This window comes from Amblyraja radiata, chromosome 12 (assembly GCF_010909765.2).
Source record: "Amblyraja radiata isolate CabotCenter1 chromosome 12, sAmbRad1.1.pri, whole genome shotgun sequence".
In the NCBI taxonomy this organism is placed as follows: Eukaryota; Metazoa; Chordata; class Chondrichthyes; order Rajiformes; family Rajidae; genus Amblyraja; species Amblyraja radiata.
In genome coordinates this window covers 23,983,272-24,005,554 of record NC_045967.1, presented here as the reverse complement: position 1 = coordinate 24,005,554, position 22,283 = coordinate 23,983,272, and the positions used below count along the sequence as shown (strand labels likewise).

Genomic DNA, 22,283 nt, shown 5'->3' with positions numbered 1-22,283 from the left:
TTTTGAAATTAAAAAACTTTGGGCAGATTGTTGCACCACACATAGAATTACCTGGAATTATGATGAAATTATAAGCCCAAATTGCAGGCCAAAAGTCTTGTGTTGGTGTGCATCATCCAGACAAATGTGGCTCTTATAGCTCCTGCCCACTTTTTCCCCTTTACCATTTATCTTCTCTTTCGCTCAATCATCATCTAATCTACTCCTAAATGTTGTCACGGTTTCTGCTTCAATCGATAACTCTGGTGGTGCATTTTACAACCTCGTAAACCCATTGTACAAAAAAGAGTTTCCTGCGCTCTGTCATTTTAATCTTAAATCTATTTCCCCACATTTTAAATCCCTCCTTCTCTGCTCCAGGTTCCAAATTCAATTCCTGTCTTCACTCTTTTGAAGATGTTATTAACCCACTCGAAACAAATGGTCTGATGCTAAACTACCAAGAAGAGGAGAATCATGTGAATACATAAAATGTGCAAACACCCGTAACTCACACTAGTTTCATGTTTTTAAATGTGTTTCTTCTGCATATTCCTAGTTCCAGCCAGGGTTATGACATGATCACCTGGTAACAATTGCCTTCAGTTCTGATATTGATTAATAGGACTCATTTTTGCATGCTTCGTTAAGAGCAGAAAAGCACCATTTTAAAAAGAGCAATGCAGCATCGCAGGTCAACCTGTGATGAAAACACTGTTCATTTATGTCCTCGATGGACCGGTTAATAGCTGTAACCGGGTAAATGGAAAACACAGTTTTACAGGGTAGATGAAATGATTAAAAAAATGAATTACTGTAAGACACTAGATATTAGATGCACTGTTTATAATAATTCAACAGTCACTTTGACCATTCCTGACTAAAGTAGCTCAAATCACTAATGTACAGACCAAAGGGACTGCAAATATACCAGACCTCTTAATGGAAATAGAATTTGATGCCAATCAACATAATAGCCTGTGGGTTTTCAAGCCAGGTAAAGGAGGACAATACAGACAGAAGCAAACTGAGATTATCTCTGATCCAGGGCTTTGCTGCATAACGTCAGTGTTTTAAAATGATTCAGTTTCTAATTTTATTATTATTACCTTTACGTTCGAACAATCTACCCTGTGTCTTCCCAAACTATGTTTTCCAGCCATTTTATATTGAAAATGATACCTTCTCATCTACTTATAGTACAAATACTATAAAAACTGAAAATGTAACACATATCATAAAATTGTGTTATACTGACTTCAAAATTGTGTAACACAGATTTGAAATGGAGCAATACAGTTTGGAAATACACAAGTCATCTCTCAAACTGATGTAATAATGATTTTGGCTACTTGCTCTTTCAACACTCAGGTTTGTTCTAGTAGCAGATAAAATAAATCCAGAGGGTTGCGTAATGAATCAGAATTAACATATTTTCAATATTTTCTTGGGATTGCAATTATCCTTCATTTTAATCAAATATAAACATAATGTTCAGGTGGGGAATGCAATACTTTCTGATGAGCCATTTTCGTCCAAACACTGACACATATAAAGCCAACAATCAGTGTAAAGAAGTTAAGTCTGACACATTGTAACTTTACTGAGTATTTAATAAAGGCACATGTAAAGCACGTCCCAGTACTGACTGCATCTAGTCTTCAGGCGTACTGGAACCAAGGCGGAGCAAGGGGAAGATATCACAGTTATACTGAGATGACTAAGGCGTGGTTAGTGGTATTGAGGTAGCTACATTATAGGTTGCATGCATAGACCATCTACAATCAGTATATATTTGGGGGCTATTTTCAGACATTTGTAATTATATTTATAATCAGCAGGTGCAAGTTAAATAGTTCCCATCAAATACAATTCAACCTTTTAAATGAAGGGGCAGTATTATACCACATATGGTTCTGATTTTATTTAATTCCTTAACAACTGTATTGTGTACAGTTTTGGTCTCCTAATTTGAGGAAGGACATCCTTGTGATTGAGGCAGTGCAGCGTAGGTTCCCAAGATTGATCCCTGCGATGGCGGGACTGTCATACGAGGAAAGATTGAAAAGACTAGGCTTGTATTCACTGGAGTTTAGAAGGATGAGGGGGTATCTTATAGAAACATATAAAATTATAAAAGGACTGGACAGGGTAGATGCAGGAAAAAAGTTCCCAATGTTGGGCGATTCCAGAACCAGGGGGCACAGTCTTAGAATAAAGGGGAGACCATTTAGGACTGAGGTGAGAATAAACATTTTCACCCAGAGTTGTGAATTTGTGGAATTCCCTGCCATAGAGGGCAGTGGAGGCCAAATCACGGGATGGATTTAATGAGAGTTAGATAGAGCTCTAGGGGCTGGTGGAATCAAGGGATTTGGGGAGAAGTCAGGCACGGGTTATTGATTGGGAACGATCTGCCATGATCCAAATGAAAGGCGGTGCTGGCTCGAAGGGCCAAATGACCTCCTCCTGCACCCATTTTCAATGTTTCTATGTTTCTAAGTGCTATAATTCACTGGTACAAAATTCCCAGTGAGATCATTGCCTTGTTTGTGCTTCATTGCGGTTATTAGGTATTATAATTTCACTTTTATGCGTTAGTTTTTGTGCCAACTCTTCATTAAGCCCTAGGAAACAGAGCAAACCTGTGCCTCCAGTTGCAATGACAACACGCTGACAGGATTGTGTTGAGTTTTTAGTTTGGACACAATCTTCGGGAACTAATTTTTACTATTTTTCAGTCAACATTTTATCTACTTTTGTTCTGAACAGTTTTTTCTTTTGTTCCCCTACTCTTTTAGTTGTAAGTTTTGCTGAGGTACCCAAAGAACAAAAGAGTTGTGACCATTTCCCCAATGACAATTTTGGAACTGACATCCTCATCCCTCCACAACATTAGAAATTTGTATTTACCTTAGCTACACTGTGTACAAAACCTAATGGAAATATAATTTAGGTTTAGGTGATAACCATAACCATATAACAATTACAGCACGGAAACAGACCATCTCGGCCCTTCTAGTCCGTGCCGAACACTTACTCTCACCTAGTCCCATCTACCTGCACTCAGACCATAACCCTTCATTCCTTTCCCGTCCATATACCTACCAATTTATTTTTAAATTATAAAATCGAACCAGCCTCCACCACTTCCACTGGAAGCTCATTCCACACAGCTACCACTCTCTGAGTAAAGAAGTCCCCCTCATGTTACTCCTAAACTTTTGTCCCTTAATTCTCAAATCAAGTCCTCTTGTTTGAATCTTCCCTACTCGCATTGGAAAAAAAGCTTATCCACGTCAACTCTGTCGATCCCTCTCATAGTTTTAAAGACCTCTATCAAGTCCCCCCTTAACCTTCTGTGCTCCAAAGAATAAAGACCTATCTTGTTCAACCTTTCTCTGTAACTTAGGTGCTGAAACCCAGGCAACATTCCAGTAAATCTCCTCTGTACTCTCTATTTTGTTGACATCTTTCCTATAATTTGGCGACCAAAATTGTACACCATACTCCAGAATTGGCCTCACCAATGCCTTGTACAATTCTAACATTACATCCCAACTTCTATACTCAATGTTCTGATTTGTAAAGGCCAGTACACCAAAAGCTTTCTTTACCACCCTATCTACATGAGATTCCACCTTCAGGGTACTATGCACAGTTATTCCTAGATCCCTCTGTTCAACTGCATTACTCAATTCGCTACCATTTACCATGTACGTCCTATTTTGATTTGTCCTACCAAGATATAGCACCTCACACTTATCAGCATTATATGCCATCTTTCAGCCCACTCTTCCAAATGGCCTAAATCTCTCTGTAGACTTTGAAAATCTACTTCATTATCCACAACACCACCTATCTTAGTATCATCTGCATTCTTACTAATCCAATTTACCACACCATCATCCAGATCATTGATGTATATGACAAACAACAGTGGACCCAACACAGATCGCTGAGGCACACCACTAGTCACCGGCCTCCAACCTGACAAACAGTTATCCACCATTACTCTCTGGTATCTCCCCTTCAGCCACTGTTGAATCCATCTTGCTACTCCATTATTAATACCCAACAATTGAACCTTCTTAACCAACCTTCCATGTGGAACCATGTCAAAGGCCTTACTGAAGTCCATATAGACAACATCCACCGCTTTACCCTCATCAATTTCCCTAGTAACCTCTTCCAAAAATTCAAGAAGATTAGTCAAACAAGACCTTCCAGGCATAAATCCATGTTGACTGTTCTAAATCAGACCCTGTTTATCCAGATGATTATATATATTATCTCTAAGTATCCTTTCCATTAATTTGCCCACCACTGATGTCAAACTAACAGGTCTATAATTGCGAGGTTTACACTTACAACCTTTTTTAAACGATGGAACAACATACGCAGTACGCCAATCCTCCGGCACCATTCCCGTTTCTTATGACATTTGAAATATTTCTGTCATAGCCCCTGCTATTTCTACATTTACTTCCCTCAATGTCCTAGGGAATATCCTGTCAGGAGCTGGAGACTTATCCACTTTTATATTTTTCAAAAGTGTCAGTGCTTCCTCTTCTTTGATCCTCATAGTTTCCATAGCTACCCTACTTGTTTCCCTTACCTCACATAATTCAATATCCTTCTCCTTGGTGAATACCGAAGAAAAGAAATTGTTCAATATCTCCCCCATCTCTTTTGGCTCTACAGATAGTTGTCCACTCTGACTCTCTAATGGACCAATTTTATCCCTCGTTATCCTTTTGCTATTAATATAGCTGTAGAAACCCTTTGGATTTACTTTCACCTTACTTGCCAAAGCAACCTCATATCTTCTTTTAGCTTTTCTAATTTCTTTCTTATGATTCTTTTTACATTCTTTAGACTCCTCAAGCACCTCATTTACTCAATGCTGCCTATAATTATTGTAGATCTCTCTCTTTTTCCGAACCAAGTGTCCAATTTCCCTTGAAAACCATGGCTCTTTCCAATTATTACTCTTTCCTTTCAACCGAACAGGGACATAAAAATGTACCCTTACAATTTCACTTTTAAATGTCCTCCATTTCTCTACTACATCCTTCCCATAAAACAAAATGTCCCAATTCACTCCTTTTAAATCCTTTCGCATCTCTTCAAAGTTAGCCTTTCTCCAATCAAAAATCTCAACCCTTGGTCCAGTTCTGACCTTCTCCATAATTATATTGAAACTAATAGTATTGTGATAAGTACCAAGGTACAAGGAAATGCTTTGTTTTGTATGCCATCCAATCAGACCAAATATACTATGCATAAATGCAATCAAGTCAAACTCATAGATGGACCAAATATAGTACATACACAAATATGCAATATGTATTATATTCTGTACAGAGTGCAGAATATAGTTCTCAGCATTGTAGTGCATCGGTTTCATAGCCGAAGCCTTATGGCGCAATGGAAAAGATGTGAATTGGACAGTACGTTAGCTTGTGGAAGGACTGTTTAGAAGCCTGAATGGGAAACCTAATGGCAACTCGGCAGAAAATACTTCCAGATAAATTCTGTTCACTTATGTAGCACATTGAAAATTGATGTGGTTCCACACATAGTGCATCTAACCGATGGTCCCCACTACTTATTGTGTAGGAAGAAACTGCAGATGCTGGTGCATGGTCTGGCTAAACAATGGGAAGGCTATGGGTGGCAGCCAGGGGCTGTCTTTGCAAATCCTTATGTAGGCTCAGCCCTTTACCATTGACTGTGCTTCTCCTTCCACAGGTGCTTCTTAATCTGCATTTTGTGTTTTAATTCCCCAGATTCAGTGCAACATTAACACATAACACATAAACAAAGACACAAGCGAGACTGCAAATGTTGGAATCTGGAGCAAAAAACCACCTGCTGGAGAAACTCACTAGGTGAGGCAGCATCTGTGGAGGCAAAGTGAGGGCCAACTTTTTGGGTAGCACCCTACATTAGGACGTCATAAGAATCAAAATAAACAAAGACATTACAATGAACCAAGACTCTGGTGCTGGAGAGTTATGGGACACATGCTGTAGCAATACAACAACTTTAATAGTGTGTTTAATATAATAAAACTAAGCAAAGTTATTCATGGAGTACAATCAGGAAAACCAGTTGACACTGTGATTAGGAGCAATAATCAGAAGGTTGGTTAAAGAGGTTAATTTTAAGCACAGACACTCACTTAACAACTTGGCAGCATGTGTAGGTCAGTGCAACCCTTGCCAGTGGAGTCATCACCATAATCTATATTATAAAATATCTTTATTCACTATGAAATGTAGTGTGTGGGTTTATATGTCAACCAACTGGTTCTAAATCTTTGAAAAGCCGTATCCTCTCCATTTTATTTCCCTTTATGTAGCTATCCTAAAAATCAGGTCAAACTATTTTAATGATGATTATTAAAAACAGGAGCCGTTTTAAAAGCGTCACATGCCTTTACTTTAAAAAAACAAAATTGTTAATGCAGCTGCCCGATAATTGTAGCAATTTCATCATAAGAAGGTTAATCTAAGCGAGTCATTATTGTCAGTGTTATAGATTTCCCCTGGATGCATGTAATACAAAAGAGGAAAAAGGTGTTTGTAAATGAACAAATTGCGAGCAAGCAGTATTTTCAGATATGAATCAGTAATTACCATTCATGTAGTTAAGTGACCAGAGATAGAAATTAAATCTACAATTTTACTGCACATCTCTTGTTGCAGCACTGTCTGTTCAGCATCCTGTTCTTACCAAATTAAATGGAAAGTTTAAGTTCAACAGGAAACAAGTAAAAATGGTAGAATAGTGGATGTTATGGACAAGTAATCTGGAGAGCTAGATTAATGATCCTGAAACAGGTTTAATTCTGCAGCAGGTGAAGGATTCAATTCAGCTGGTATTGAACAGGCGACTTGTATCATAAATGGTGACTATAAAACTACCGGAAGATTATAAAATCCTCCATGTCCTCTAATGTACATTAGTGAAAGATTTTTGCTGCCCTTATCCAGCATATCCTAAATGTGCCTTGAATGCAAGATTCTTAACTGCCTGGTGAACAGTCAAGCAAATCACTCAATTGTATGAAATCGTTACATCAAAGCATGAAAATAAAATCGAACGGGCCACCCTTCATTGGTCTCAGTGTTGGTTTTGGGCCCAACAAAGGCATACACAGCCCAGTCAGCCGAACAAAATACTCTGCACAAATATCTGGGGACATGAGCCTAAATTGGAGAGCTGTCCCACAAGTAATAACAGAAAGTGCTGGAGTAACTCAGCTGCTCAGGCAGCATTCACGTGAGGGAATGGACAGATGAGATTTCAGGTCACGATGGCCGAATTCTAATCCTATCCTTTATGACCATATATATGTTTAAGAAGGAACTGCAGATGCTGGAAAATTGGGTAGACAAAAATGCTGGAGAAACTCAGCGGGTGAGGCAGCATCAATGAAGCAAAGGGAATAGGCAACATTTTGGGCCGAAATCCTTCTTCAGACCTTATGACCCTTTTTCAGACCCACCAGTGGAAGTGGCACACTCATATACAGTCCGGAAGGAATGTCTCAATAATTCTCATCAAGGAATTCAGACCCTGTGAAATTTCATGACATTAAATCAAAGATGGGCAAGGGAACTTCCTGTCGTTTACCCATCTACCGCCTCACTCAGGTAACAAATCAACCTTCCTTCACATTGGACGTGACTTGAAAAGACGCAGACTGTACCCTAGAGAGCAACTTCAATGTTCATCAGTTAATATTACCATTACTGACTGAATTAAAAAGGGCACAGCTTCTTACCTAGATCTTTGTCAGTTTATTAGAGAGAATCAATACAAGGATTAAAACAACGTAAACTTGTCCTATCCACTATAAGTAACTGAATCAAAACAGTATTAGTGGTACTATCTCTCATCTCATCTTCACCCTCCATATTGTGTGATACCACGTTATACCCATTATCCTGCATCTGTACACTGTGGACAGCTTGATTGTAATCTGGATTTCGTTGACTGGATAGTAAGTAACTAAGCACGTTTCACTCACCTCAGCACACGTGACTATGATTAATTGAACTAAACTAATATACAGGATGGAACACAAAGAAAAGAAAAACTCCAGCTATAAAGGAAAAAAGAAATGTTCCTGACACCCACACTGCCGGTAGCTTTTGTGATCTAGAGGCTGTTAACAGGTGCAGCATGAAACCAAATATTTCAAAAGAGTTGTTTTTTATAGAATTATAATTTATAGAATTAGAATCTATAGAATTATAATTAAAGTCAACTACAATTTTTAATGCTATGGCATGCAGCAAACTTAAGCATTAGCTTCAAGTCGGGGGGGCAACCATAGTTCAGTAAAAGCCCCAAGAGACCTAAAGCAGATGTTAGGTCCTGGTGAAGCTACAAAACCAAATAGGTACTGAACAGCAAAACTAACGTACTATACAAAGAGCTGCACAAACCTACAGCTAATTGATTGAATATCGCTCTGCAGTCGTGCACATAAATCTGGAGACAGTAGTCAACTCAAGTCTGAGTATTCGGGAGGAGAGGCTTTCAGAACATCCCTCTCCTCAACAACTAAATAGTTCAGGAAAAAAAGATCAGGGTAATTAAACATCTAACACATCAAACACATATTCAAATGTCCACTCAAGAACTATCCTTACATTGTTGTTCTTCATACAATGAACAACCATGTGGCATTAAATGATATTTGACGAGTAAAACTATTTAAAAAAACTTTTATTACCCCTGTTCAGAGCAGGGGCTGGGATGTTTCCTCTATTTGCTGTGTACCAATACAAATGATGGGTTAAATGTAGTTTATGACATGGCCTCAATGATAAGAGTTGTTCTCGTCATAATGTGCGGCACAGACATTGTGGGCTAAAGGATCTGGTCCTGTGCTGTACTGTAATGCTTTCTTTTAAAAAAAACTGAATGAACCCAGGCAAAACTGTCTGTTTCCTTTAATTTGCGAGGATCTCTTCAGTACAACATACTCTCCTCAGAAGGAGATCATCTGCCCCCCTGTTGTTAACTTTTCAGTGCAATGTCCTTACTTGCCTTTTAGTGCTCTCTTCAGACCATACACCCTTGGCTCAGTCTTGCTGCCCCCTTCGATGTACTGTTATGAAAACTGTGGCTCTTCTCCTTTTGATCAACTTTGTTTGATGCTCCCTCCTTTATATAAACCCTTTTGTACAGTTACCACATACCCACGTTGAATTGTGCTGTAGGTGTGTGGTCTGCTATTACTTTCCCAGTACAGAAAACCAATGATGGTTTAGACCATCACACGGCAGGACAGCAGTAGAGTTGCTTTAATGCCCCTGTCCCACTTAGGAAACCTGAACGGAAACCTCTGGAGACTTTGCGCCCCACCCAAGGTTTCCGTGGGGTTCCCGGAGGTTGCAGGTGGTTGCCGGAGGTTGCAGGTAGTGGAAGCAGGTAGGGAGACTGACAAAAACCTCCGGGAACCGCACGGAAACTTTAGGTGGGGCGCAAAGTCTCCAGAGGTTTCGTTCAGGTTTCCTAAGTGGGACAGGGGCATTACAGCGCTAGAGGCCCGGATTCGATTCTGACCATGGGTGCTGTCTATATGGAGTTTGTACGTTCTCCCTGTGACCGTGTGGGATTTCTCTAGAATGCTCTGGTTTCATTTTCACATTCCAAAGACATGCAGGTTTGTAAGTTAATTGGCATCTGTAAATTGTCTCTAGTGCGTAGGATAGAATTATGGTAAGGGTGATTGCTGGTCAGCATGGACTCAGTGGGCCAAAGGGCCTGTTTCCACGCTGTGACTAAACAAAATTAAACCAATCCCAGGAGTGCAGGCCACAGACATAGAACCACACATCATTTCTTAACTGTACACCTCTCTTGTAGGAAGCAGCTGCTTGACTGTGAAACATGTTCTGATCAATATGAACTTCGGCCAATAGCCCTCTGCAGCATTAACAGTTATTGGTAACACCCACCCCTCTTTGTCCTTCAGTAACAAAGTCAAACATTTTCAGCCAGGCTGAACTGGACTTCAGTATGAAGTATCCAACAAAAGCTGTCTAAATGGGCATAACATTCAGCTGTTTGAAAGCAGACAGCTAGGAATAATTTCCAGGCCATTGTTAAACAATGCTCTTCAACCTCACCCATTAAGGAGAAATTCCTGTTCTTCCAACATGAATATGCAACAGTCAGGAAGTTTTTTTCCCCCCAGCAATATCAAACCAACACTTTACACAGGTAGTATTTATTTTATTTACACCAACCGTATTGCAATTCCACTACAACCTTAGAGTTACTTTTACAAACACAGAGATTGAAAGCCCTGTGCTTCTCTCATTTCACACCGTATTGTGCACTAAAATGTAATAAAAGATGCACCTGGCTTACAGGGCTCAGGCAATACTTTACGATGCAGATCAGCAGTAAAATGAAGGCTTTGAATTGCTTCCTCCTCTTACAGATCACACTCACATCAATTACAGCAATCATGTCACTTTGCGTCCCTTTAAAAACTTTGTTTAATTAGTGACCTACAATATAAGCAATTCATTAACCTTTCACGTACAAAGCTTGAGTCCCAAATAATTGAATAACTCACAGACACGATTGGCTTGCTCTTTTTAAAGGCATTTTCTTGCATTACTGAATCAGCACGAGTGGGTCTCACAGGGTTTATGAATCTGCCAAATATAAACTGACTGCCCTCTATTCAGCCATTAGCAATGGACCCCCATCTGTACTTGGGGCTATGAATCTGCACTCAGTATTGCCACCTGCTACAACAGTCTTGTTAATGCAGTCAGGCTGACTGTGCATCTGTGAGCTAGCTCTCTGTATAGAAGCTGCATTGTATCTGTATGGTGCATTTGCCCAGCTCAGTGCCAGTTCTGAGCTCATACTATACTCTTTTTTTAAGATACAGAACCTGTATGTATAAATCCTTAATTACCTCGGGGTATCTCACAACAGTTTAAAACCAGTAGCATCATGTTGTAACGAAGGAGTCACAGCAGCCATTACGTGCACACCAAGATCAGCCATGTGATGTTGGCCTGATAATGTGATGTTTAGAACTGATGTTGGCTGTGTGGTAAGTATCAGACAATCAGAAGTCCATATCATCATTTGGAATCATATTAACTGTGCAGCAGGATCTATGATTGGAGATTTTTTTTAAATTAATCACTGTAAAGCAGCTGATGTCAGCATAACATCTGCTCAGTGAACGGTGTATTGATTCAAAACCAAATTCATTTTATAGCACTTTTTATATAGAAAAAAATACCTTGAGGAAATGTTATGATACAAAGTCTGACAATGAGACATATAGAGAAATTATGGCAAATTACTAATAAAAGCAGATTTTAGCAATGATCTGTAAGAGGAGAGAACCACAAATTATGATAAATGGAACCTTCCCTCCCTACTAACTACTGCATCGCAATTCCAAGAACACACCAGTTGCTTCCCAGTGGACAAAAGAACCCCTTCAGGAAAGCTATACCCCAGGCAGCTCACATGTGCCTCCTAGTGGCTGAGTCTGACACCACAAATGTAAGCTGGAGAACAGGTTCCCCAACGTCCTCAGTTGACCACAGCAAGTCAAAACATGGAGAACTCTCTCCACATAACAAAAAAGAACACCCTGATCTCCACAGTGATAAAGCTAAGCCATGACTCCTGCATACATTTTATTCAAATGTAATTATGTGCCTCAGTTCAAAATATCAAATTGAGTACTTGTATTCTATTGATTGTTGTATTTGGTGGTCTTTGTTTTTGAGTTGCATGTTTGGAAGTAGCTGTTTCTCTGTGTTTTTTTGGCAGGATGCACCAAATACCTCCTTTGTTGCTAAAACTGAGATTCAAATGAATGCACAGTACTTTCCAGCCCCCTCTTTCCCCCTCAACAAGTCCCTTAAAGCAGAAAATCAGTTCCCTTTCCATAAATATCTGCATGCACCTCAGTTTGATAATTGAAGTATTGAAAAAAACAGTTGTTTATTTAATGTGCATTTTAAAGACTGTGACATTGTGAAGGCCTGGTCCATGCTTGTTTTAGCATGTCATATCCCCTCCTCCACCCCTTTATTAAGCGTCAGGCTGTCTACAAAGGTCAAAGTAAATGATTAGCAGTTGGTGCATTTAAAATGTTTCATTAATTATGAGACATTTCCTACTTGTGACACAACTCAATAATATGCATATAGTACAAAGATTAATAGAACACATCTGGACATTTGGGCTATCATTTTATTAGACAAAACCACAAAATATGAGGAAATTCTGCTTCAGTCGTAGTTGCTAGTTTTCCCTCGTCCCTCTGGGCCATATTTTGGCAAAAAGGACAATATTGAAGTTTTACAGGCGCAGCTCGAAGTTGGCTACCACAGTGCTTGCAGCTTCTCCAAGTCCAAGCTGGCCAGCAGTGCTGCAATGTAACAACTACCCCATTCAAAGAAATGTGTCATCTCCTCTTTCTCTCTCCGTCTTCCCCAACCCCCATCACTTCCACCACCCACCTTGCTTACATTGTCAGATACCCTTGTAATGCAGACCTCATTCTAATACATCCTGGAGCTCAGTCTTGTCATTCCAATGGTTTCCTCGCATTGTTTCAGAAAAGTTTTGTGTAAATTTAAACAGGCGAGAGAGTTACAAACCCAGTACATTTCAGTCTTTCTATTGTCAATGAATTTCATCAGACATTCTTTTTAACAGGGGGGCAAAATGAAGCTGGAGGTGTTTGTTTCATTTAGCCAATATGAAATTAAAACAAAAAAAACATAAAGTTAACAAAAAGTAGCATAAAATAACTTGGGACAGCTGATTGCCATAATGTGGCCAAAAATTATGCTAAATTGTATGTCAATATTAATCTAATCAGCACCCAAGTGGCTCAAGTGCCTATGGTACCCACTAGGTTTTATGTCCTTGCCTCATGACTCTGAATTACAATTATCTTCCCACTTTAACACTGAGATCAATTGCAGGTCTTTGTAAGCTGCAAAGTACAGTGGCTTTTGAGTGGGTCTCGCTTGTTACTTGTTGACACAGTCCTTGAACAAGCATAGCTTAAAACAACGAGAGTCAATGCCTCACAATGCCAGACACCTGGTTCTCGACCTGAAACGTCACCTATTCCCCATAGATGCTGTCTAACCTGCCCAGTTACTCCTGCTTTTTGTGTCTATCTTCAATCCTGACCTCTGATGTTGTCAGTGTGGAGTTTGCAAGTTTTCCATGAACAGCTTTGTCCCAAGTGCACCAGTTTTCTCTCATATTCCAACATGTCAGTTGGTACGATGATTAGCCACTGTGAAATGCCTCTTATGTGAAGGTGATCAGTGGAATCTAGGAGCATTAATTGATGAAAATACGATTTTAAAAAATGGGTTTAATGTATTAGAATAAATGGATGATTGAAGACCTGCATGCCCTTAGTGGGCTGTCGGGCCCGTTTCCATGCTGTACCTCTCTTTGACTCTGATTCAGAGGGTTTTAGTTAATTTAACCACTCTGCGCTAATACAAATGGCATCATCAACACACATCTGCACTTTGTAATATAAAGCAACTGTGCTGACCTTCATTTATTCCTCTGGTATTGGTAAGACGTAATACCAATACTTAAGAGCTTTGTCTAGAAGCTACTTTTTGATGAGAAGATGCCCTCTGGATGACATTAAATGGGATGTCATTATCATGGAAAGAGTCTAGTCTAATCTAAGCTTTCAGACAGATCACATAAACACCAGAGGTGGCCATTTGGATGACAATAGGTCACATGTGAAGGCTCACATTCTTTCCACGGGTGGGTACCATGCATAATTCAAACTACACAGGCGTTTTTGTAACCCTTCTGATCCTTGTGGAATGTGCCTGTATTGGGGTATTTCACACAATAGGTTTAACCATAGCTTTTTATAGGTCATTAACCTATATTGCAACCCATGCCTGCAGTGGTTTTGACTTTACCTTATCTTGATGAATGATAATTGGAACATGCCTGCAGCACCTTCCTTTAACAAAACAGTAGAAATCTAATCTAAGCAGTAAATATTTGATTAAATGGTACATATTTCCATGCCAGACAACTGAAAAGTGCATTTAAGGGCTTTGAACTGATGCTCAGTCATAAATTACAGAACACAACCATCAGAAACTAAAAGAAGAGTTATTATAAATAATCATTTTACATTGCCGTATTTTAAAATATTATTCAGTTGAGTATTTGACTAACTATTAATCTTCCTGCCTGTAGGGTGTCACAAATGTGCATTGTATTAAAAACACCCACTAATTTTCCCAGTAGTATTCCGAGACTAGGATGGAAGTCAGACAAAGAACATCATGCATTTAAATAGCACCTGTCAACAACAAAATGGCCAAAACATTTTTACAGACAACACTTTTTAAATTATAGTGAATGTTATAATTTGAGAAGTCTGGAAACCAATTAGCATACACCAACTTCCCACAGACAACATTACGGGGATCAGATAATTTATGCATAAATTAAGTCTAGATTCTAAGGACCATTTTAATTCACTAAGTTTAGAAAATGAAGGTTATCTTTAAGAGGATTAATGCGGAAAAAAGACAAAACATTAAATAATAACTGCATTTAAAAACTATATCCTTTCAAGAGAACACTTTCCCGCACTCCCTACACCTTGGTTTGTCTATATTTCCCCCCTCGTCCATTCCCAGTATCTGAGAGAAAATGGCCTCTGATCCTGGCCTACTATGTGCATATTATGGAACCTGGTTCAGATTGAACCAAAATCCATTTTTCCATCTCTTTCCACATTGACATCTCTTCATCTTTGCTCAATTGCTAGCCAGGCATTGTGACTAAATTTGAAGATGCTAATGAGAGATAACACAGCAAAACCCTGCACCTCCTCCAACCTCATCTATTGCATCCGCGTCAGCTGATCTACATCGGTGAGACCAAGCGTAGGCTTGGCGATCGCTTCACCGAACACCTCGGCTCGGTTCGCAATAACCAACCTGATATCCCGGTGGTTCAGCACTTCAACTCCCCCTCCCATTCCGAATCCGACCTTTCTGTCCTGGGCCTCCTCCACGGCCAGAGTGAGGACCACAGGAAATTGGAGGAGCAGCACCTCATATTTCATTTGGGCAATTTGTACCCCAGCGCTATGAACATTGACTTCTCTAATTTCAGGTAGTCCTTACTGTCTCCTCCCCTTCTCAGTTCTCCCTACGTTGCCTATTTCCTCCGCTCCATAAATGCTGCTGCACCCGCCGAGTTTCTCCAGCATTTTTGTCTACCTTCGATTTTCCAGCATCTGCAGTTCCTTCTTAAACAAAACCCATTTTGCACTGGCTTATAAGGTTCTCCATCATACTGCCATTTTCATTTTTGAAGTAGTTAGCCTTGTTAAATGGTTCAGTTATGTTATTGAGATGCTATCCCACAAAACACGCTGCTCCACAACAGAGTAACCATAGCCTATAAACCAGTTGTGTGCACCAGTACACACCAGTTGTGTGTATTAGGGGTGATAAAAGTATGCACTGTTCTGGGGAAGGATGGGGGAAGAAAAATGTAAATTTCATATTTACTTGAACTAAGCAAATACAAGACGGCCACCCACAAGTAAAGGACACAAAACACATGTTTAGTTCAGAACATTGTTTTACTTAATGGTGGCTAAGTACTCTCACCAAGTAATTAATGGGTGAGTTTGTGAGAAGCATGTAGTCCAGGCAATAGGGTAACTAATGTCAAAGGATATTAAAATCAATGCTGCCTTCCTTTTGACCATTGTGATCATGGTAGATCAAGACAACATAGACAGAAGCTCATTGCAAAGCAGCTGCTGCAACCAAACAAGAGTGAGTTCTGTTGATTCTGCTGCTACAGTCCCGTTTCTTCGTTGATGTCAAGTGCTAGCACAATATCGCCGATGCTAATTCAAATTTGAATTTAGCGGGGCTGGGTGGTTGGAGAGATAATGTTCAATGATGCGTATTGATGTACTCAACCAAATCATGATTCTTGATATTTAATGACACTCTCATGAGATTTACATGACTGAAAACATTCAAAATGTAGCTGAATCTAAAATCCAGGTTGTGTAGCATGACCTTTTGCATTTAACACGGTAATTTTCCTATCAATTTAATTATGATGCACCTCAATTATATTTACTTTTTGGTGTATAAAAGGTACCTACATATCTTTATAATATACAACCTTACCAATTTTTTAGATTCAGATTTTTTTGTGTGTTTATAATCAGAGAAACAGGTTCAATTACACTTTTCCACTAATATTTATTGTATTCAACTACTTTTTTTCTGTCTGCGGAATAAATTAAACTTTCAATCTATTATTTAACTGGCATTCACTGCTGTGTGGAGTGCCTCCACATCCAGGATAAAAGGGGGGCAAATGAGCTGAAAAATAATTGAAGCTTAGTGTGGTGTAAAGTTTATGAGGGGAATGTTATGTTGCAAACACAACCTACATTTTTCCTACATTCTACATGGCAAAGAATCCCTTGGACAAACTAGTTGTTGAAATACTCTTTACTACCCTTTGCAAATTGTACTTTTCAAAACTGATGTAGAATTGGGATTGTTTGAATGACCAATCAACCAGAGGTAGAACTATAAAACACAGCCATTTTTTGAACGCCTTTGTCAACCTTTTATTGTAAGCGGGTTAATTTGACTCTTTTCAGCAAGAAAAGGAAAAAATAAACTTTCTGTAGAACAACAGGTCAGGAAGAATATTACGTTCAGTGTCTAAATAAGATGGTGTAGATAAGACTTTTGCTAATCTAAGAAAGGATTATTCACCTTTTTAATAAAATGCAGATTCATCTCCCAATATATTTGTGTTTGTTTCTAAACAATTCTCATTTGTTTCTGCATTCAAGCTCCTAGGATTTCCTTCTTATTTTCAGTTTAACTTTTCACAGCTCATGGAAACTTTTACAAACATGTCCATGCTTTCTGTTTTGTTTTCTGAGAATAAAGATTAAAGCCATCAATATGTCCTCCCTGTGTTCTTGTTGATGCATCAAAAAGTTTTCTCCTAGTCCAAACATTTTCACTATCTTCTATGTTCCACTTTTTTCAGCTTCTGTTACTTCACAGCATGACAATCATCTCCTGTTTAATGTTTCAAAAATATCTTAACCTCTTCCTTGCTGTTCTTTCATTTTACAACATATATTGCCAAATCCTTTGTTTCAGCTTTCACACGCCACAATGTCTGAAAATGACCTGCCTAAAGCAACACTCTCCAGTACCACAAAGTGAATGCTGAAGTTCAAGTATCTTCAGAAGTGTTCCAAGCAAGACATTTGATCAAAGATGCTACTGCATCCAGCATGGCTCACAATCCACCCCTCAGCCTCCCTGATGGTGGAGTAACAGAAATCTTACATATCGTTGCAGTACAAGTCAATTGAAGCTTTGTGCAGAAAGCCTAATACGTCAGCACCACTGTTTCACTCACCCTGTGTGCCATATAAAATGTCCAGGAAAGAATGAGCAGTCCCACTAGTTATGTCATTATGTAGCTAATTTGCTCTCCCTTTTGTTCTCCCGTTGAATTTACAGTGAAAAGAAATAAGCAAAAGTAAAATCCAAAACATTCACAACTCCAACACTTGTTTGAATTGAGCCAACTTTACTGAGCCAGTTACCATGTACTTGTTAACTCCTCAAAAGATAATTTTAAAAATATGTATGTTTTGTCAAAGAAAAACCAGGTCCAACTAACATTTACTTTGTAAAACTGCAATTCTTTCCAACATCAACTTGATTATCAAAATCACATGGCAATAGAAGGAGTGAAACTGATCAAAACATCAATTAATGGTGGAATCAATAGTCAAGTACCAATTTGGGGTTTGCACGTAAAATGGATGAGTGAAAGGACTCACCTCTGGAAGGGGCATCCCGTTGATGATGAGGTCTGGCTGTTGTTGGGAGCTCTGGGTGTTAGTGAAAGTGTGATACACGTGGTTTCCACTGGCGTTCCTGGAGTTCTGGTTCTCCACATTTAGAAAGGTAGCCTCTGACCTGCGACAACCCATGGGCAGAGTTTGCTGGTGGTAGTCGAAGTAGTTCAGGGAGGAGGTGAGGGAAGAGCAGCTGACCACGTTCATTTTATCAGTCTCCTCCATGTCTCTGGGCACCAGCCTGATGTCATTCTTGTTGATCTTATTCTTTTTCTTCGGTTTCTTCTGCTGTCCATAAGAATACTCCGCCACCCTACAGTTGTACGTCCTGATCTCCTTATTGTCTCGCTTGCACTTGACTGCTACAAAGATCATGGTCACGAAAAGGATTGCAGCGATGGACCCCAAGGCGATGATGAAGATTAAAGATAAGTTCAGGGACCCTGTCGACTCCTGGGCATCTAAGCCAGGGGAGAGATAGACGGCGACCAAGGCAGTGGCGGAGAGGGCAGATTTGCCGTGGTCGTGCGCCACCACGATCAGTTCATAGCTGGTCTCGGCCCCGTCTCCGAAACTTCTGGTGGTCCTGATTTCCCCACTCGTTTGATCCATCTCGAAGAAACCTCGGTCGCCATCCACGATGCCGTAGGTCAAGCGGCCGTTGTCGCCTTCGTCGTAGTCGTCAGCTTTGACCACTGTCACCAAGTAGCCAGAGCCGACGTTCCTGGGGATGTAGACATCGGTGGTGCCATTGACCAAAGGCGGCGCCGAGATAATGGGCACATTGTCATTGACGTCCAGGACAAACACCTTCACCGTGCTGTTGCTCTCCAGGGCGGGCGTACCCCCATCTTTGGCCATGACCTTAAACTCGAACGACCGGGTCTGCTCGTAGTTGAAGGACCTGAGTGCGTACACGTCCCCCGATGTGGGGTTGATGGACACGTAGGTGAAGACGGGCATGTCCCTCACCTGCGACGGGACTATCTGGTAGGAGACGCTGCCGTTCAGCCCCAAATCGATGTCCCTGGCGGACACGGAGAGAAGGTGCGAGCCGGGAGTGTTGTTCTCCCGCACGCTGACCTGGTAGAAAGGCTTGGTAAAGTGAGGAGGGTTGTCGTTCTCGTCCGTGATGCTGACGGTGAAGGACTTGGTGGACTGGAGCGAGGGGGAGCCGCCGTCCTTGGCCAGTATGGTCAGGTTATAGAAGTCTCTCTGCTCCCGGTCCAACCTCCCATCCACCAGGATGGTGTAGAAGCTCTCGTACTCCTGCAGTTTGAACGGGACGGCTCCCAACAGTTCGCACTGGACTCTGCCATTGGCGCCGGAGTCCAGGTCGGAAACTCGCACCAGGCCGATCACGTAGCCGGGAGGAGCGACCTCGCTCACCTCCACCGTCTCACTGTTGACCGAGAACAGAGTGATGACCGGCACATTGTCGTTCACGTCCACCACGTTCACCGTCACCTTGCAGTGGGCCGGGATGGAGTTGGGTCCCAGGTCCTTCGCCTGTACGTCGATCTCGTAGATGCTCCCCTCCTCGTAGTCGATGTTGCCCTTCACCGTGATGGCCCCGGTCCGGGGCTCCAGTTTGAAGAGTTGCCTGGTCTTGTCCGGCACGTAACTGTTGAAGGAATAGATTATCTCGCCGTTTGTCCCCTCGTCCGGGTCCGAGGCGTTCAAGTCGATGACCAGCGAGTTGACCGGTGCGTTCTCCAGCACATTGACCGTGTAAGTGGTTTGTTCAAACACCGGGTAGTTGTCGTTGGAGTCGATGACTTTAACGTTGAGTTGGGTCGTGCCCAGGTTAGGTGGTTTACCCCCGTCCAGGGCCGTGATCATGTAGCTGTAGTGAGACTGGACCTCCCTGTCCAGGGCTTTCTCCACCACCAGCTCGGCAAAGCGGGAGCCGTCCCCCCGGCTCTTGATTTCCAGCCCGAACAGTTCGTTGGGCGTTATCTGGTAGGTCTGCACTCCGAAATCCCCCGAGTCAGGGTCGTAGGCGCTCTCCAGGGGGACCCTGGTGCCCGGGCTGGCCGTCTCCGAAATCTCCAGGTCGATCTGCTCGGTGGGGAAGCTGGGCGAGTTGTCGTTGATGTCCAGGATCTCCACCTTGACCACACAGATCTCCATGGAGTTGACCATCTCCTCCAGCGAGATCACGCATTTGCTGTTCTGGCCGCACAACAGGTCTCGGTCGATCTTCTGCTTGGTTACCAGCAGCCCACTGACCGGGTTGATCTCTAGTAGATGCGGCGCCGAGTTGGACAGGACGCGGAAGAGAGGCACCGGCTGCTCCCAAGTTGAGAAGCCAGCGTCTTTCGCTATGTTTCCGATCACTGTCCCGGCTCTCTCCTCTTCCACTAGCGAGTATTTCAAATTAATCACGGCAGCGGCCCGAGACCAGAAGAGCAGCACAATCAGCAACATCAAACCCATGCCCGAGCAGTACCTGTTGATTTCTGGATTCATCACAAACAGCTTCGAGAGACTGGCATGATGGAAAACAACGACACACAAATCCTCACCGTCCCTCTACAGAAGCAATGCACGGACAGACACGGAGACGCGCCGACACATTTCCATTCACCTTGCACTTATCCTCAATAAAGTATTTAACGAAAAAGAGCACCGGTCGTGTGGTTTCCCGCTGCAAGCTCCAGAAACTGGTGTGCGTGGAAAACCTTGCTCCTCCTATTCGTGCAGCACTTACCTCAGCACCCAACCGTGTCCAGATCTGCAGATCTACAGGGAGGTTGCATGCTGCGGCAGGAGGTTTAATTTGGATTCAGATCTCAACCCGGAGCTGTTTTATTCCGACCGAAGTTTATTTTGGATCATGCATTCTTCGCAGGTAGAAGGAGCGTGTGGGTTGGGAGCCGCTGCTGCCGGCTGCCGCGGGTCCGACCTCGCCGCGCTGCAATTGCAAAGTGCAACTGGAGAGTGGCGTCTCCGCTCGGTGCGGGCTGAGTCCCGGGACCAGTCCACCCACAGCCAATGAGAGCCGAATGCAGAGCTTGATCGGCAGCTTCAAATTAACAAGTTCTTTTCAACATTCTCTGGAGCTGAGAGGAGAAGCCGCCACTCCTGTGGTTCCATCGCGGAAGGTGGAGCCTGTGATGCGTGACTGAGTGTGAAAGGGAGCGAGCATCTAGCTGTGTGATGAGGGTGCGTTTGAGTATGTGGTGAACGCAGTTTTTTCTATCACTGTGGCTCTTAAGGTGGATGGCTGTGTGTGACCGTGATTTGGGTGAGTGGGCGAGGGTGTACATGTGTGTACGTGAGAACGCGTGCTAGCCCGAGCTTGCCTGTGTGTGTGCAAAAACAAAAATAAATCAAGTTGCAGATAGCATCGAATTGGATATAATTGTATCCCCCTTTCAAAGGGCTGTACAACAGCCACTTCGTTAACAGACCAAAAATAAAACAAATGGAATTCATTCTTGGTTCCTTGAAGGACTTTTACAGTCTCATTAAAGGGTTGAGAAGTGGAGATTATCATGGATGTGATCTTAAGGTTCAATTTGAGACGACCGTATAATCGCGCTGTTTAAATGCCGCAATTATAACATGTATTAAGAGCAGAGACCGTGTCCATTTGCCGCCTTTAATCGCCTCATGAGCCGCAAAAAAAATCTGTTATTGGAGATTAATCCACATAAATGAAAAACCGACATCTCTCTCCAACTTACAACCGTATTAAATGTTGCCCGCGCGTCTCTGTACTCGGATTGCTGGAGTCCTTGAGCAGAATCTGTGTGTGCGCATCGAAGGGTGGGGGAGTAGAAGAGGGGCAGGGGGATGCATTACCCTGACCCCACTAACCGCCCAACAAAGCAATTAGTTCAGAGGTCGGACTCCAGACTGTCGGCATATTGCTCCTTGTGCAAGAAAGTCGTTCTCTGCCACCAAGTCACCGATGACCAGCATTCTCCATGTCCAGATAGAAACAAGAGCTGCTTTAAACATATGCGGACCGATGGTTAACTTGCATTGAACCCACTATCGGAGTTGCAACCGAAATGATTCAGCAAGTTTTTTTTTTCACGAAGCTCAGTGAGTTTATTTACTTTGTTAATATGTACGTTGATAGCATTCTGTGGTTGAAATCTATCCGAACTAGTGATCGATAAAACTGAAGTGGCGCCTGTAATATTTGATGGAGTACCAGAATACAGTCTGAATGAGATTCTGTGCTATTAACAATCCCCCAGGTAAATTGAAATGGAGGAAAGATTCAGGTAAAATTATTAACGTTGTAATGGCTCTCACATTAAATCATTCGGCGACAGACGACAAGACAACACACATCAGCCGAATCGTGTTACCCCGGGGAAGACTAAAT

General features: G+C 41.7%; 1 protein-coding gene across 2 annotated transcripts in view; it reads right to left on the bottom strand.

Moving 5' to 3' along the window:
- pcdh19 (protocadherin 19) overlaps window positions 1–20,872 on the bottom strand; it is a 149,704-nt gene extending 128,832 nt beyond the window's left edge. For both annotated transcript variants that reach the window (XM_033030387.1, XM_033030388.1), the window contains exon 1: window positions 17,921–20,872. In XM_033030387.1, the coding sequence (XP_032886278.1) occupies window positions 17,921–20,410 (2,490 nt within the window). In that variant the 5' untranslated portion in view covers window positions 20,411–20,872. The remainder of the gene's footprint in view (window positions 1–17,920) is intronic.
- Between the last annotated feature and the right edge of the window lie 1,411 nt (window positions 20,873–22,283).